General features: G+C 32.2%; 1 protein-coding gene, 1 long non-coding RNA gene and 1 other non-coding gene across 3 annotated transcripts; 1 reads left to right on the top strand and 2 right to left on the bottom strand.

Moving 5' to 3' along the window:
- On the bottom strand, nt 8,535-11,321 carry LOC109361672 (pentatricopeptide repeat-containing protein At4g14850-like). The gene is made up of 2 exons (XM_019607190.1): nt 9,682-11,321; nt 8,535-9,055 (listed from the first exon to the last, which is right to left on the bottom strand). Exons 1-2 carry the CDS (start codon nt 11,268-11,270, stop codon nt 8,590-8,592), a joined length of 2,055 nt encoding a protein of 684 aa, XP_019462735.1. The 5' UTR covers nt 11,271-11,321; the 3' UTR covers nt 8,535-8,589.
- TRNAP-AGG lies at nt 12,367-12,438 on the top strand. Its single transcript has one exon. It is a non-coding gene; the product is annotated as a tRNA-Pro (tRNA).
- On the bottom strand, nt 12,574-13,938 carry LOC109362097. The gene is made up of 4 exons (XR_002109347.1): nt 13,822-13,938; nt 13,258-13,286; nt 12,801-13,043; nt 12,574-12,644 (listed from the first exon to the last, which is right to left on the bottom strand). It is a non-coding gene; the product is annotated as an uncharacterized LOC109362097 (long non-coding RNA).

Raw genomic sequence — 15,742 nt, 5'->3', positions numbered from 1 at the left:
ACCCGGATCTCGTAAACTATCTCAAAAGTTTGGAGTTATATTTGTGTATTAAGAAAATCCGTACTTAATTAATTATTTTGCATGCCTGGATTTTGTACGGATACTTTCTTAAGTTATATGATTAGGATAGCTTAAAATATCAAGTATTGTGGTGGCTATGCATGAAGGAACATCACTCAAGAAACTAAAATGCATTGGGATCGAAAACATCGGAGAGTTTCGATCCGGTAGCCCAAAAGGGCGAGGAAAATGGTCCTAGTAAATGGACCACCTCGCCCGGGCGAGCCAGCCTTGCCTGGACGAGGGAGAAACAGAGAAGAATGGTTCCAAATAGCGCTTGGGCAAGCAACCCCTTGCCTAGGCGAGCGTTTCTCGCCTGGGCGAGGGCCAGACAACCTGTTTTTGGCGTTTTTGGCGCCCGAGCGACCGTACCTCACCCGGGCAAGTCCAGACAGGTATTTTGACTAGTTTTTGGTGGATTTTTAGCTTGAGCGATAGTCCCCTCGCTCGAGCGAGAACCATGCAGGAAATTGAGTCTGTTTTGATGAATTGGTCGTTTGAGCGACAGTCTCTCGCTTGGGCGAAAGACAAACAATATTTTTGACTGATTGCGATTGTTTGATTGCTTATAAAATAGCTCTGGCTTAGATGTGAAGTGTATTTACCCTTGGGAAATACCAAGACTCAAATGATTGAACCCGGTGCCCAAAATCGACAAACTTATACAAGTACCTTTGTTTTTGCGCCTATTTAGGGCAAGGTTTCCGATTGTGATGTTGTGATTAGGGCAATGCCCAAGAAAAAGGATTACATGATACAATGCAGCGAGGTCGTCTGACCGTAATAGGCTTGGCCATGTGGTCGTCCAGGGTGATTCAGTGATGGTTCGTAGTGGTAGGGATATTATTCCTCTATTTACGTGTTGACGTAAGATCGGGTCCCACAAGAAGCATTCTTCTGGGATATGTCTTAGGTTTAGTCGATCATATAAAATAATGATTAAAAGATTTAATCGGATAACCTCGGTTAGTGTGCATATTCATTATGGATAATGAAGTAGTGGAGAGGAAATTTACGGGAGACGAACGAGCCCCGAGATGTTGAGAGGGACGATGATGGCGGTGGTTCATCAGCAAAGTCTTGAGGGTGAGTCTAGGTGATACGAGTCCCTTGTATTCCTAGATAAGGTATTATGTTGGATCGGACAGTTCTCACAGCACAAACTAGACGATCTCTAACAATCCATCTTTGCAGTCAGGATCAATGAGAGGGAGGCCCAGAAAGTGTTTGATACGAAACCGTTCTGAAATGGACAGTTCTTCGGAACAGATCGACCATATATCCTTGCGAGGAATAATTTTGGTGCGTTCAAATCGGCTTGTTATGGGACCTGTACTCTTGGTTATTTTCGAATAGTATATTGGGAGGATATTGGTGAAAGGATAGATGAAACAAACCTAACATTCATACATTGAGATAGTGGATTTTGATCCTCATAATATGAGATTATAACATCATTCATCATTGTGCATTTTTATATATGATGTATATATTGTGTTTATTATGCGTGTCTGTCTGGATATGATATTTCGTGTAATTCAATGTTGTCAATGAGTAATATTCATTAGATGTCTTACTCCCTCTTCTTTCTGTTTGTCTTCGGATCGCGTTTTGTTCAGATGGATCGTTCTGCGAGGACTCAGAGTTACCGCTTCTCGATGTCCCAAGAGGGGGCATGAAGGATTGAGGGAGATCGGTACACCTACACAAGCCCTTGCGACTTAGATCTGTGTAGGGTACTTTTTGATGTGTTGGATGTCTCAGCCTTGTAATTTCAGTTTGGGCGAATATTTCTTCCGCCTTGTATTTCGTACAGATATTTTCCGTTGTTAAATGAAGTATTATTCAAAGTTATATTGTGATATTTTTGGTTACCATTAGGTAACAGTTTTTGATTTTCTGCAATGTATGTTACTTAAAGTGATATCCCGAAAAAGAAACGAATATAAAGATGATAAGTTTACGTTACATTATTCAAAAAAAAATTTACCCATTTTTTGGCATTATATTTATGGAGTAATTTTCGGGGCGTTACACTTTAGGCTAGTCACTTTTTCTAAGCACAAAAATGACCTTTTTAAGAAAGCATTGGAGGTATCCGTTCTTTGTGGTGTTGAAGTTGTTGATCTTTTATTTTCTGTTGGTGGGAAGGCTTACTCTTTTGGTCATCCAAGCATTGATGTTGTGACTAAGAAGTTCCTTCACCAAGGACAAGCATCGCATATGAGTCATGGTGAGTCCTCAAATGATGATGACAATATTCGTAAGCTTAGCCAGCAACTTCAAGAGTTGAAGGACCAGATTCAGGTGGAGAAGGATAAGAAGAATGAGCTTAATAAAGCTCTTAGCAAATACAAGTTTATCAAAGGAAAACTCCCCATTGATAATCTTAGTTTTGAGGAGCTTGTGGAGTTCAAGGCTTCCTTGGTTATGCTCCAAGATAATTTTCCAGTATCCAATAATGAGTTGGAGGCAGTATCATCTTTGCTTCTTCTTGGTGAGAATCACATGTATGAGACTGGGATTTGAGTTGTACCCGTCTCCCTATTATATCTATATAATAATAAAAGGGGGAAGAAGCTTATGTTATTTCAAAAATAAAGGGATTTTGCTTTATAAAATGTTTAAAAATATATCATGAAATGAACATCGGAATGTATGAGCAAGCAACTTCTCCATGTTTTCTTTAAACATAACGTTTCTTAAACGTGTTTTTTACAACATTAAGCTGAGATTAGGAAATATTTACCATCCATATTTTATCATTTATTATATATCATTATAACAACGTCCAATTCGAGTAGTCAATCCTACAAAATCAGATTAAAGCTTGGTTAATATATATTAAGATTACATATCTAGTTTTAACTTACTTTTCCCATTTTTTATATGTCATCTGGAGTAGAGGCTAGCAACACCATGATGTACTAAGCTAAGATGGTGAAAGAGATCATGGTTGAGGTGGTGGTTGAAGAGGTGATGGTTAGGTTTGGGTTATTGAAGTGACCAGAGTGAGGTGACAAACGATGTAGGTGTGGCAATAAAATAAACATAAAATGAAAAACTACAAAAGGAAATGTAGTAAGAAAAACCAAATATGAACATGATATTTTACATCGGTATCAAACCAAAGAAACAAAGTTCTACTTTTTAATAAAAATGCAAAAAAATATATTTATTTGCATTAATGATATACTTTATGTTTTTATATATATAGGGGGTGGCTCTAGTGAGAATAAGTCCTACATAAAAATTGTTAGAATAGTAAATCTGAGTCATACATGAATGATTATTGGTCACGTGATCACTTAAAAAATTCATGTGCGCACAACTCACGTGATTATTTGGCAAGTTGATATTCTAAAAATTAAAAATAAGAATTTACTATTGTCTCTCATCTCTTAATCTTCCATCATCATTGTCCTACAACTCACATTCCCTCTAATCATTAGAAGCTTCCTTGTGGAACTGAAATAACTCCCAAAGAATCAAGCAGTGATTCATGTCGTTCTTGTTTATTTTACCTGCCAAGTTGGCCATAAAATCAAATTGTGGTTCGACTAACATATCCCGATTGCATTTCCTTATGTCCACCACATCTGGACATTTTCCTGAATTTATGTCCACATATTTGCAGTGAATTTTCCTCGACGATAGATATTGAGGCCCAAGTTTGTCTTCTATAACTGAGTTGAATTCATCCAACCAACAATCATAACCATCTGAGTAATCAAAGTCATTCTCTTCTTATCTTGAAAAGTATATTTAGGGAATTCATCTCCAATAAGAAGCAGTAGTACACAAGTCATTGACCATGCATATATTTAAGCCACAACCAATTGGATATCTTGAATGTATGTTCTTTGATAGTTTAGTTTTTTGTTCAAATGATGAAATCATTGAAGAAATAACTAAGCTACCATATCAATATTCTGAATGTGGAAGGTGAATGAAGATAAAAGAAGAGGTTGTTTAATGCTTGCAAATCGATTCTAGAAGGTGGAAGACTGGGGTTGAAAAAATTGGGGATCAGGTTCTTAAGTGGATTGAAGAAATAAGTTTGAAGGTTTGAGATGGTGAGTGAGAGGGAGAGAGAAAGTAATATATTCTTATTTTTAATTTTTAGAATAGCAACGTATCAAAATATCATTTTTACCATTTTTCATTTCAACGTAACATTAAGGTTATTATTTATCCAACTTTTATGGTTCACAATGCTAACATATGCCTAACTAGAAAAGAATTGGCCTATTTATCACTCATCTCATCATGTGAGATATTTCCCTATCTACAATTGTTCCACCTTACAAATTTTTGCAAGGATATGTAAATTGATAATATCGAAATTGATAATACACCAATTAATTAACTTAAATAATAATGATTTGTGCTTAAAATTATTATAAACCAAACATATCTTGAGCAGATACACAAAATAAAGATAATGACATTCGACATTTTAAATTGTATTTGATAACTATAATTATGATCATAATATCACAGTTTTGGGAGTTTCTGCAACGATATCGAAATAATAATTATGGCTTCATTTCCCCACAATTACGATAAATGCAAAACAACAATCACAACTACAATCTAAAACACTTCTGATATTTAAAAGGGGATGAATTAGTTTTTTGGACAAAATAAATTGGATGGACAACATGCAAAACACAGTTCTACAAAAGAAAAAGATGATGATGTCAGAATATAAAAGCTGACAATGTGGACAGCATGGAAGAAGATGATCCAATAATAACCGAAGTATAGCTTAGAGATTTTAGAGAGTTAACAGAAAATAAGGAAAATAAAAAAGAAGAAAGAATAGGGGACTTGATGGAAGAGATGGCACGTTGAATTGTATAGGTTCACATATCCATGAAAGAGGCTTGACTGTTGGGTCTTTTATGAAGATTTGGGTGAAGGTGAGTAATGAGAAACATATTAGTAATTAGGGTATATTTTTTTTAACAATTTAACAAAATAATATATGTATCATGAATATATTATTATCATGAATATATTATTATAATGATAATATATGTATCATGAATACTTATAGATGATAATTTGTAAACCTAATTAATAAATTCACAAATTAATATGAAATTAAAGAATAATCCTAAAAATTAACCTACAACAAACTATTCATATTTCCAAGAGATCTAGGCAGGACTGTACCCACTTTATTCTTGTTTTGAATTTTCAACAATAAATAATGTTGATATTTATGACTCAGATTAATAATTCACGAGTTTATCAATACTTTTAGGGGTGAGCAAGACCTAATCCGACCCGTAGACTCGTCTCTACCCGATGACTTAGGGACGAGTCTGACTTGTCCAAATAAATAAAAAACGATAGACCCAATTAAAATTGACAGACTCATCATCAATAAAGGACGGGTTTTGGTCTATGTCCGGGTCACCCGACCTGTCCCTTATAGTTATATATCAAGAATAATTCAAGAAGTATCTATCAATACCCATTATGTTCAACCCACATAACTAAAATACTTGCAAGCCCACACAAATTGTCCATGCCACTCATCATATGATCCTTATTCCTAACCCTTTTTTCATTGTTTAACTCTCTTGGATAGTGAAGGGTTGTTGTGGCGAAAGTGAATGTGGCGCTTTAGAGTTAGTTATTTTTTTCTTCTGTATTTTTTGTTTTTCCTCTTTGAAGTTTCTTATGTTTATGCTATTGTCTTTGATTGCCTAATAGCCTTCAACCCGTCTTCTTCATCTTTTTACCCTACATTTCTCAAGTATTTTTTATCATTTAGAAGAACACTTCAACTTAGGTTGGCACTTGACAGTTTAAATTGTTCTGAAATTTTCAATGTCTTCTATAATTTTCAGTCACGTGATTGTGATAGTTTTTAGTTTGAAGAATGCAATTTATGAATTGTAATTTATATACTGATATATGTGGGATGTAGGTTTTAATTGAGTTTATACATATATAGTGATAATTTTGGTTGTGCATGGAAAAAGATTCTACATTTATCATTTTGTCCTTTTCCAATCTGGACCCATCCATAGCTTGACCCATCTTATTTTGGACTCGTCCATCATGCATCTAATCCTAATTAGGGACGGGTTCGGTACAAAAATTGATCCGATCAATATTTAGGAACAAGTGAGGGACATGTTTAACCCGTCTCACGCGCTCACCCCTAATTACTTTGAATTATTCATTTTATTCATTAAAATTAAAAAGAAATATAGTTAAGAAATAAAAAATACTTTTCTGAATCCTAAAAAAAACTTTGTCAAGGTATATTATTTATAGAGTACAAGGAGTTTGTGATAATAGAAGAGTTATAACTATAATAATCCTCTTCATCACTCTCAATCTATTCTTTCTTCAGTATATATTTTTTGTAGTACTAAAGGTATCCTCTCATCTTTCAGGGTAAGGAACTAATCCCTTTTGGTGTGCGTAGTTGCCCCTTCCAACATGTTCCAACAGGAATCGAACCCTTAACTTTTTTGGTCATCATGTAGATCTAGTGGGGTCTTAAACCACTAGACCAACACCTTATAGTATTCTATCTTCCTCATATGAAAAGTCATAACTCATAACTATTCATTACATCAAGAGATTCAAGTATCTCCTCATACCAATATATAACTTATCTCCTTCAGCCAATAAAAGTATGACACATGTACTATTTTGTTTAGTTTTAGAAATATTTTTATAGAAAATGATAAAATAGGACACATATCATAATTTTATGGACTGGAGGAGATAACTTATCTCCTTATACCGAGAGATATTTTATTATCTTACATCAATCACCCTAATAAAGAAATAAAGAATTATACTAGAAGTCCAACACCTAATCCTAATGAATTTTCTAATAATAAATCCATAATAAAATCTAAGCGGATGCTCTTCCTAATGTTGCTAATAATTGAGAATTATTTAATACTGAGGATTTCTTCGAATGGTAAAAGAGAGGATTCTGATGGGTTATTTAATAGTGCTTTCAATCTTCACGCGAGCTCTAGTAGTAAAACATGACATGAGTGGATGATGATATCATCTTCACCACCAATACATATCATAAAATATAGCAAGGCTAATTATTCAAGAAAAGGCTTAATTTATCTAACAACGTTAAGAAAAACAAATAAAAAGCATAATAAAAGAAATCCACAGTAAAAAAAAAGGCTCACAGCCTGAGTAAAAGATAATGGTATAAGATTGAATGAAAATGAAAAGGGACGAAGAAAGAGGATGATAGTAAATGAAAATGGGTGATATGTAACTGTTTTTTACATTGTTGGCACATCGTCCATTATTCATATGTTAATTATTATTGACTTTTAAATAAAAATAATACAAATCAATCAATGATAAATAATTGCTATAATTGTAAAAAAACTTTACGATAACAATACATACATATTAAACTCGAATGGGAATGTTATGAGTCGGAAATTTTGAATGAGGTGGAGATAAGGGGCTTCAAGTATAAATTGAGGTATTTTGGGTAATGTTGGACAAATGATTTCATACTCCAAAAAAAAGTTGTCCTCTTATATTACACTAATCAAAATTTATTAAATAATATAAAAACTTATTTTATGTTTTTAATATTTTTCCTTTTAATAGGTAAAAAGTTTTAATTGGATTGAGACATAAAAAATAAAATACGTGATCTTCATTTAAATTGGCTACTCAGAAAAGGGATACACAACAGCCACATGGATATGTTGGTGTCACTACACATAACAACACGTGTGACATAAAATAAACAACGTTTTATTGTTAATAATTAATTTATAAGTTGATAAATGATCTTTTATCATTGTTGTGATGAGATTAAATTAAGCAGTAAAATTGCACTGTTTGAAGTTATTACAATAATAATGAAATATAGAAACATAAAATCAACCAAAAAGTTATTGTTCTATAAATGTGATATATATATATAGTAAGTAAGAATATCCCACTTTAGCATAAATCCATATACTCAGAATAGTTCAGGACCGGATGTACCTAGGGAGAATTCACTTTGAGACAATTCTACCTAGATACACAATCTACATTACAATCACATGGCATGATATTATTTTTTTTATTTCATAATTGAATCAATTTAAAAAAGACCTAAAGTTAGGGATTTCTCAATAGGTAATGTTGCTCTACTCACTTTTATTAGGTAAGAAATTAATCCTTTCGAAATTCATGACTCGATGCACTTGCTGCATGAAATTAATTAAAAATAACATGGAATTATGGTTCCCACCTAGCAATAAATTTTTCTCCTCTTAGATGTGTTTGTTAATTTATTCTTTTTTGTTTCTTACTTATAAAAAAAAACTACGATTCTATTTTAAAAACTAATCATGTAAAATAGGCACAAGGTAATGCCATCAAGTTCATTCAATGCAAATAATAACATTGACTAAAGGTCATAAATTATATAAGTATAGAATAATTTGATTTTCTATTTCCACTTTTCTCTGTAAATAGTCTCTTGAGACATATTAAAATGATAAAGCTATGAAACTTTCACCAATAATCTTTACAAGAGCACAAACCATCTTTAAAGTTATGGAAACGATTATTATCTCTCACAACAAATTCTCTACCAACAATTCTTGAGATGAACTTGATGGCACTGTGGCAATCTGCACAAATCCTAAGATTTTTTGTGATCCTTATAGGCACTCCATAAGGGAGAGCTATGAGGCCAAAAGCAAGAGCAATCTTCTCACTATGGTACCATACTTCTGAAGTCTTTTCTTCTTCTTCTAAATCAAACAGAGATAAATTCGTATTCGGAACATACCCAGCTTCTTTCATCTCCCTTCTAAGCTTAGATAGCATTGCTTGAATCTCAGAGTTCCTTTCATGAGAACAATCCTTTGCTTGGAAAACATGGACTCTGTTCTTCACAACAATCCAACTGTAACCAACATTCTTTTTAATACCAATATCTTTCATTTCCTTCCGGATAAGCGTAGCCTCTTCCCATCTGCATTAAGCAATTATACGCATAAGTACAAGAGCTATGACAATGTTTTTGTCAAATGGAAGAAATATTATAAGTTGAATTTGCACATTTTTGGATATGTTTTCTGACAAGCAATTTTGAGATAATCAATTTTGTTCAGATTGTGTAAAAACAACTTTTATGCATTAAATTACCAGAAGGGTATTACATTAATTTCTTTAGATAATAATGTTGCAAAATAATTAGAAACCAGAAGGGTTTAAATTGTAAATCAGTTGGAAATAAGCATTAAAAATAATCCACCTATCCAGCAAGGTAGCTTTGAAAATTGCAACTTTTCTTGGCTGAAAAATGATGTCCAAATACCAACAGCATTTGTGTTGTTTTCTCCGAAACATCATTTAAAAGTGTGGAACAAGATTTTTCAAAAACAAAACTCTGAAAAATAATGAAATCTGCTATACCAACCAAACATGCTCTAAGTTTCAGCTAGATATCTTACCAAGTTCAAAAATGGACAAAGGAAGAATACTCTTCACACTAATTAGGACGTCACAAATTACTTTAGCAAATAAAATGATCAATCCAACTAACTTGTCAAGGTTAACAAAGAACCAAAACAAGTTAGCATGGTTTTAAATTATTACCTGCCAGCAGATGCAAGCGTGTTAGAAAGCACTACATGATTCCCAGAGTCTACAGGATCAAGTTGAAATAATTTATCAGCTGCAATGTTTCCCAATTCTGGTTTCCCATGTATCCTACAAGCCCCCGCTAGAGCTCCCCAAACTGAAATAGTTGGATGAATCGGCATCTTTTTTATAAATTCATATGCACGGTCTACCAAACCAGCTCTCCCTAGAAGGTCCACAACACATGCATAATGCTCACCACCTGGTTCAATTCCATACTTCACTCTCATGGATATGAATATCTGCATCCCCCTTTCCACTGCCCCGGCCCTACTACATGCCGATAATACAGAAACTAGTGTCACATAACTTGGTGTTATACCACAGCTTTCCAATGTCATTTCCTCAAATAGACGCAAAGCCATGTCAACATTACCTTGGTGTGCATATCCACTTATCATTGCATTCCAAGTGACTAGGTTCCTCTTGGGCATTTCACTAAAGACCTGCTCAGCATTCTCTATACTTCCACATTTTCCATACAAGTCAACAAGTGCACTTCCGACGAATATATTGTCCTCAACACATGCCTTGACAGCAAGAGCATGAACTGATTTACCCAATTCCAGCCCTCCAAGCTCGGCACAAGCACTGAGTGTGCTTGATATCATGAAATCTGTCGGCTCAACTTCTTCTTTCCTTGCCTGCAAGAAAATCATACAAGCCCTCTCTTCCTTGTGGTTTTGCACAAGAGCAGAAAGCATAGAGCACCAGGAAACAACATTCTTCCGTCTAATTCTATTAAAAACCATTTCAGAGGATACAATGTCCCGACATTTTCCATAGAAATCAACAAGCCCATTCAGAACAGAAACATCCTCCCTATATCCACTACGAACTATAAAGGCGTGTAACTGTTGCCCGAGCTCCAAATTGGACATGTCAACACAAGCATTAAGGAAAACACAAAACGTTATGCTATTTGGTTCTCCAGCCACAGAAATAAACTCCTTAAACGCTCCAACTGCATCCAGACACCGACCATCTTGCACCGCATTAGAAATATAAGCATTCCAAGTTGCTAAGTTTCTGTGCGGCATTTCATCAAACATGTTCCGAGCATCAACCCGAAGACCAGTTTTACTATACATATCAAACGCACTACACCCAACAAAGACATCATATATCTGGCCACCCTTCAGTGCAAGGCCGTGAAGCTGTTTCCCAGTGATGGGCATGTTCAAGGAAGAAGAAGCTTTAAATACACAAGGGAATGTGAAATCATTAGGGAAAACAGAGTCACGACACATATTAGAAAAGTGAATGAGGGAAGTGATAAAGTGACGATTTTGAACACAACCAGAGATGAGTGAGGTCCAAGTAACAACGGAGCGAAGATGGGTGAGTGAGAGAACGAGTTGAGCTGAGTTAAGAAGGTCGAGTTTGGAGTACATGTTGATAAGGTGGTTGGAGAGAAAAGAAGGGAGAGGAGTGTCATGGTTCTTGATGATGTATGCATGGACAACACGACCGAGTAGAGAACAATGTGATGAAACAGCTGACTCGAGCAAACTACCGAGAAGGCTTGGATGATAAAACTTCATTTCAGTTTTTTTGCCACAGTCATTCCACTTTACATGTACTTAATAATGGAGATATAACACTGTTCTAGTCTATGTCTCATAAATGATTTTCTTTTATGTTTACAGATTTCTTTTATTTATGTGATAATATGATTGACATATATTTGGTTTGAAATGGTGTATGATTGTCTGCAAAAGGTAACTCCTAGAAACAGGTTTCTGGTTGAAATTTAATTATTTAAGCAATCTATATACTCTATCCATTCTAAATTTTTTGATGGTCTAGTTTTTGTTTTATTTCATATTTTTTTGTTTTATGAAATTAAGATATATTATATGTATTTTTTTTGTACATCTACAATTATTTATTAAAACATATTTTCTTATGATTTAATAGTCATTTTTTATATCTCTTCCAAATTTTCTCAAATTTTCAAAGTACAACTCTTTCTAAGTAATTTTCTCAAATTTTCAAAGTACAACTCTTTCTAAGTAATTTTCTCAAAACATATGTAGAATTGGGATGAAACTACATTATTTTCACTTTTCAATGTACTAATTCTTTTAGTAATTACTCTGAGATATATCTTTTTTATTATAGGTTGAATTAATCATCAAATGAAGAATTTGGGAAAAATTAGAATACATTCTAAGAAAATTAAATTTTCATTAGAGAAAAGCAAATAAAAGACTTTCATAAAAATTCTGGTAGAATCAAAAATAAAATTTGCATTTTGTACATTTGAGATCATGAATTAGTAATTACATTCAATCTAAAAAATCAATTATATTGAATTGCTCTTTTTCAAAGCAAATATTTACAAAATCCTAATAGGACCAACCTTTATTTATTCTATGGTTTCTGTTAGTAATTATATTCTCTAAATATTTTTTCTTCCAAATTCTCCATTTAATCGAATTTATGATGAAGATTAAATAAAAAACATATAAAAATGTAACACATATATTTTAGTGAAATTGTATTCAATTTTTAAATTGTTATTAAACTATGTATATAAACAACCTACAATTTTGGAATAACCGATCATAAGTGTTGCATAACAAACGTTTAGTTGCTTACAAAATATACAGGTCAGATAAAAAGAATGCATAAAATGGGCATTTGGTCTAGTGGTATGATTCTCGCTTAGGGTGCGAGAGGTCCCGAGTTCAATTATCGGAATGCCCCTTTCATTTTAATTATTTTATTATTTGCAGCCTCATGTTATATGTGTAATTTGTCCATATATACTGACCGGAAAATTCTTAACAGGTCAACTATGAACCTTTTTTTATCCATTAATACTTCTCATATTATTTCATCAAAACTTTACTTCTTGAAATACAAATCATTCTTCCAAATTTCCCACTATTCAAACTTGCACCTACCATAACCTGCATATCAGACAAATAAAATAACATGAGTTCAGAAACACAAAACCCATGTCTAAATAATCACCATAAATCAATCACATTCCACACTTCTTCCATTATGTACACCTTATTCTTAAGGGGACAATTATGTAACATAACATTATATAAATGACTTACTTGGGTTAGTAATAACAGTGAGAGCAATGCCAGCAAAGTCATAGTTCCATGTGTGTTTTCCTTTATCTGCATAGTACTTATTCATGAGCCATGGGCAATGAGATTGTTAGGGTTGAAGCAGGAACCACCAGGTTTGATTATACTGCAATCTCCTATGATAGTGCAAGCATATTGAATGGCATTAATCAGTTGAGTACCATTTGCTGTATACTTTGCTATGCACCAAGTCTTCCTTTGAGCAACCTGTATATATTTCATGGCCAAATTAAAACAAAATTTGAGCTTTTGTTAATGAGAAAAAAATGTATGACCGACAGTGTAAGAATTTTTTACATTGTCACTGTATCATTCAGAAAAAAATAATACAAATAAATTGTGTATAAATCTTTACACTTATAATACATGGATTTCTTGATTTTTATTCTAGATAAATTATATTTAGGTGATGAATATTTACCGTTCCTTCAGTAAACCTCAAATGGCCTCCTCCACAAAAAGGTAAATAACAAATGAATGATATATTCTTGCAAATTATAAATAAACTAGGTAATTTGCATCATTACCTAGTTTAATACAGAATACTGAAAAGTGATAAGTCTAAAAATCAATTAATTTGAGAAAAATGCATATTCACCAACAATATAAGAGTTCTGTAAATTGTTATTTCATCATCATTATTTGTATTAATTATTATCGACTCTTCAAAAAAGCAAAACAAATAAATAGTAAATGATATATTAACTATATATAAATTTTTACAATAACAATACATACATATTAATCGATACCTAATATACTCGGATGGTAGGTATTTAAATTTGGATCATATGAAAAGGAAATAATCATATGCACACTCTTTTAAATTAATGAAATTTCCTATGGAAATTATTGGACATGAATTGTGTACACATAAAAAAGGTAAATTGGGAAGTGTCACTTAATGGACCTATATATCTTTAAAATCTAGCAGACTCAACAAATAGAGATATTAAGTACAACCAATATAGCTTGAACTAATTACCAAAGTTGAAGAGGAGGAGAGGGAGCAGGATAAAGAGAAGTGATCCAATTGGTTTGGTCATGGTGTGAGCGTGAAAATGCTGGAAAAGCCAAATTGTGTGATAGCCAAGAACTATGCTTAATGCTATAATGTGGAACGAAAAGACAGTATATATAGAGTTATGGTAGCATATGCACCCACGTGGATGAATTTTGATTTAGATTTTAATGAATGATTAAAAATCATTGATTAATCTATATAAATTTATTTCAATTATATTTTAAATTAATGAAACAATTTAGTTCAAATTTATTGGGTGAATATCTATTCATTCATGAATTCGTTTTAATGGAATGGATAAATGAATATTCAATCCTTTGATTTTTTTAATTTGGACAAAAATTGACCAAAATCACTCTTTCAAAAATTATTATCTATAAATAAAATCATTAATTTCTTTTTTACAAAATCATTCCTTTAAAAATTACTATTTAAGAACCCATAAGCACATATATAAATTTATTAATGAATTTCACTTTTTAATTTCTTTTTCTCGCACCACTATTTTGTATTTTGGAGTATTTTCATATATGACATGATTTAATAACTACCTCAAATGTGTGAGTAAGTGTATTAAGATTAAAGATAGAAAGTCAACAAAAATGATGAGGATTTATCTTTATGTGCATGTATATTATTGAATGATGCATTTTAAAATTGAAATCATTTTATAAATTAATTTAATAAACAAATGAAAGTAAAATGAGAATTGAGATAGTAAATAAAATTTGAAAGCAAAGAAAACATTATGTGAATATTTGTTTTTTTGGAAGAATTGTATATTCATCCAAATGAACAATGACGTATCTAGGACCTTAAGACAGGAGGTGCGATATAGATTAAAAATTAAAATAATAAATATCATTATATATAAAATAATGAAAACGTTAATATAAAAATCATAAAATTTAAATATATCATTCAAATAAATTATATATTTCATAATTGACTATATGTGACTTCATATTTGAATCGTTAAATTATAAACTCGTTGTCAATATTATTGAACACTTCTTGTTGTCAATGTTATTGAACATTTCTCGCTTAATATAAGTGACTATACAATCTTTCAACCACACATTTCTCATTCGATTACGCAGCCTACTTTTTATAACTTTCATAGTAGAAACAAGTAAAATCATTTTTAACTTCAAAAAATAAGTTAATGAGTATACAATGTGTCTTTCACTTTCAAACAACTTATCTAAAAGATTATTACTTCCTTTTAAAAAATCAAATTCAATATTAATACACATTTCAATGATGTAACTCTAAGGTTGATTATTAAGCATCACCAAATTAATTGAACAAAAAACACATAGATAAAACTTTGCAAATTCAACCAGTTTTGTCATATTAAAATTAGAGAACAAATTGATTAGTCTCAAACAAGATATACAAATAAGCATTTGAGTATTCATTTTTGGAGAAACGATCATGAAACTCTTTCAGTTACATATTCACAATAGAATAAATTACTTAGCACACATACAACTCCATGAAACATGTCATGTTTACAAAAAAAAAGTAAATATTTTAGACTTGTAAAGTTGTTAGAAATATACACATTTTTTCAAAAAATTCAGGGGTATCTATTCATTAATTAACTCCAATGGATGAATTTAATTTTTTTATGTTTGGACGGATTATGAATCATTTTGCCACCTTTAAGAGGAAAGTTGATGGTATTTTTAGAGGAAAGTTGTTACTTATCAATGTATTCAACTATCAAGTAGAAAGCATAGTATATTTTCATGACCCAATTTCTTGGCTCAAACCATATGGGAGGTGGTGGAAGATTTTCGCCATCTTTTAAAAGATGGAGTCGCCATTATTTGTTTTCCAGATAAAGCGCATGAAAATCATTTCATGCCCAATTTAA

The sequence above is a fragment of the Lupinus angustifolius genome, chromosome LG12 (assembly GCF_001865875.1).
Source record: "Lupinus angustifolius cultivar Tanjil chromosome LG12, LupAngTanjil_v1.0, whole genome shotgun sequence".
Taxonomy (NCBI): domain Eukaryota; kingdom Viridiplantae; phylum Streptophyta; class Magnoliopsida; order Fabales; family Fabaceae; genus Lupinus; species Lupinus angustifolius.
This window is presented reverse-complemented; position numbering and strand designations above follow the sequence as displayed.

Excerpts from the sequence above, each read along its gene's own strand:
- LOC109361672 (XM_019607190.1), bottom strand. The coding sequence starts at position 11,270 with ATGAAGTTTTATCATCCAAGCCTTCTCGGTAGTTTGCTCGAGTCAGCT. Across the intron at positions 9,056-9,681 it reads ACGCTTGCATCTGCTGGCAG|ATGGGAAGAGGCTACGCTTA; the intron begins GTAATAATTTAA and ends TGCTTAATGCAG.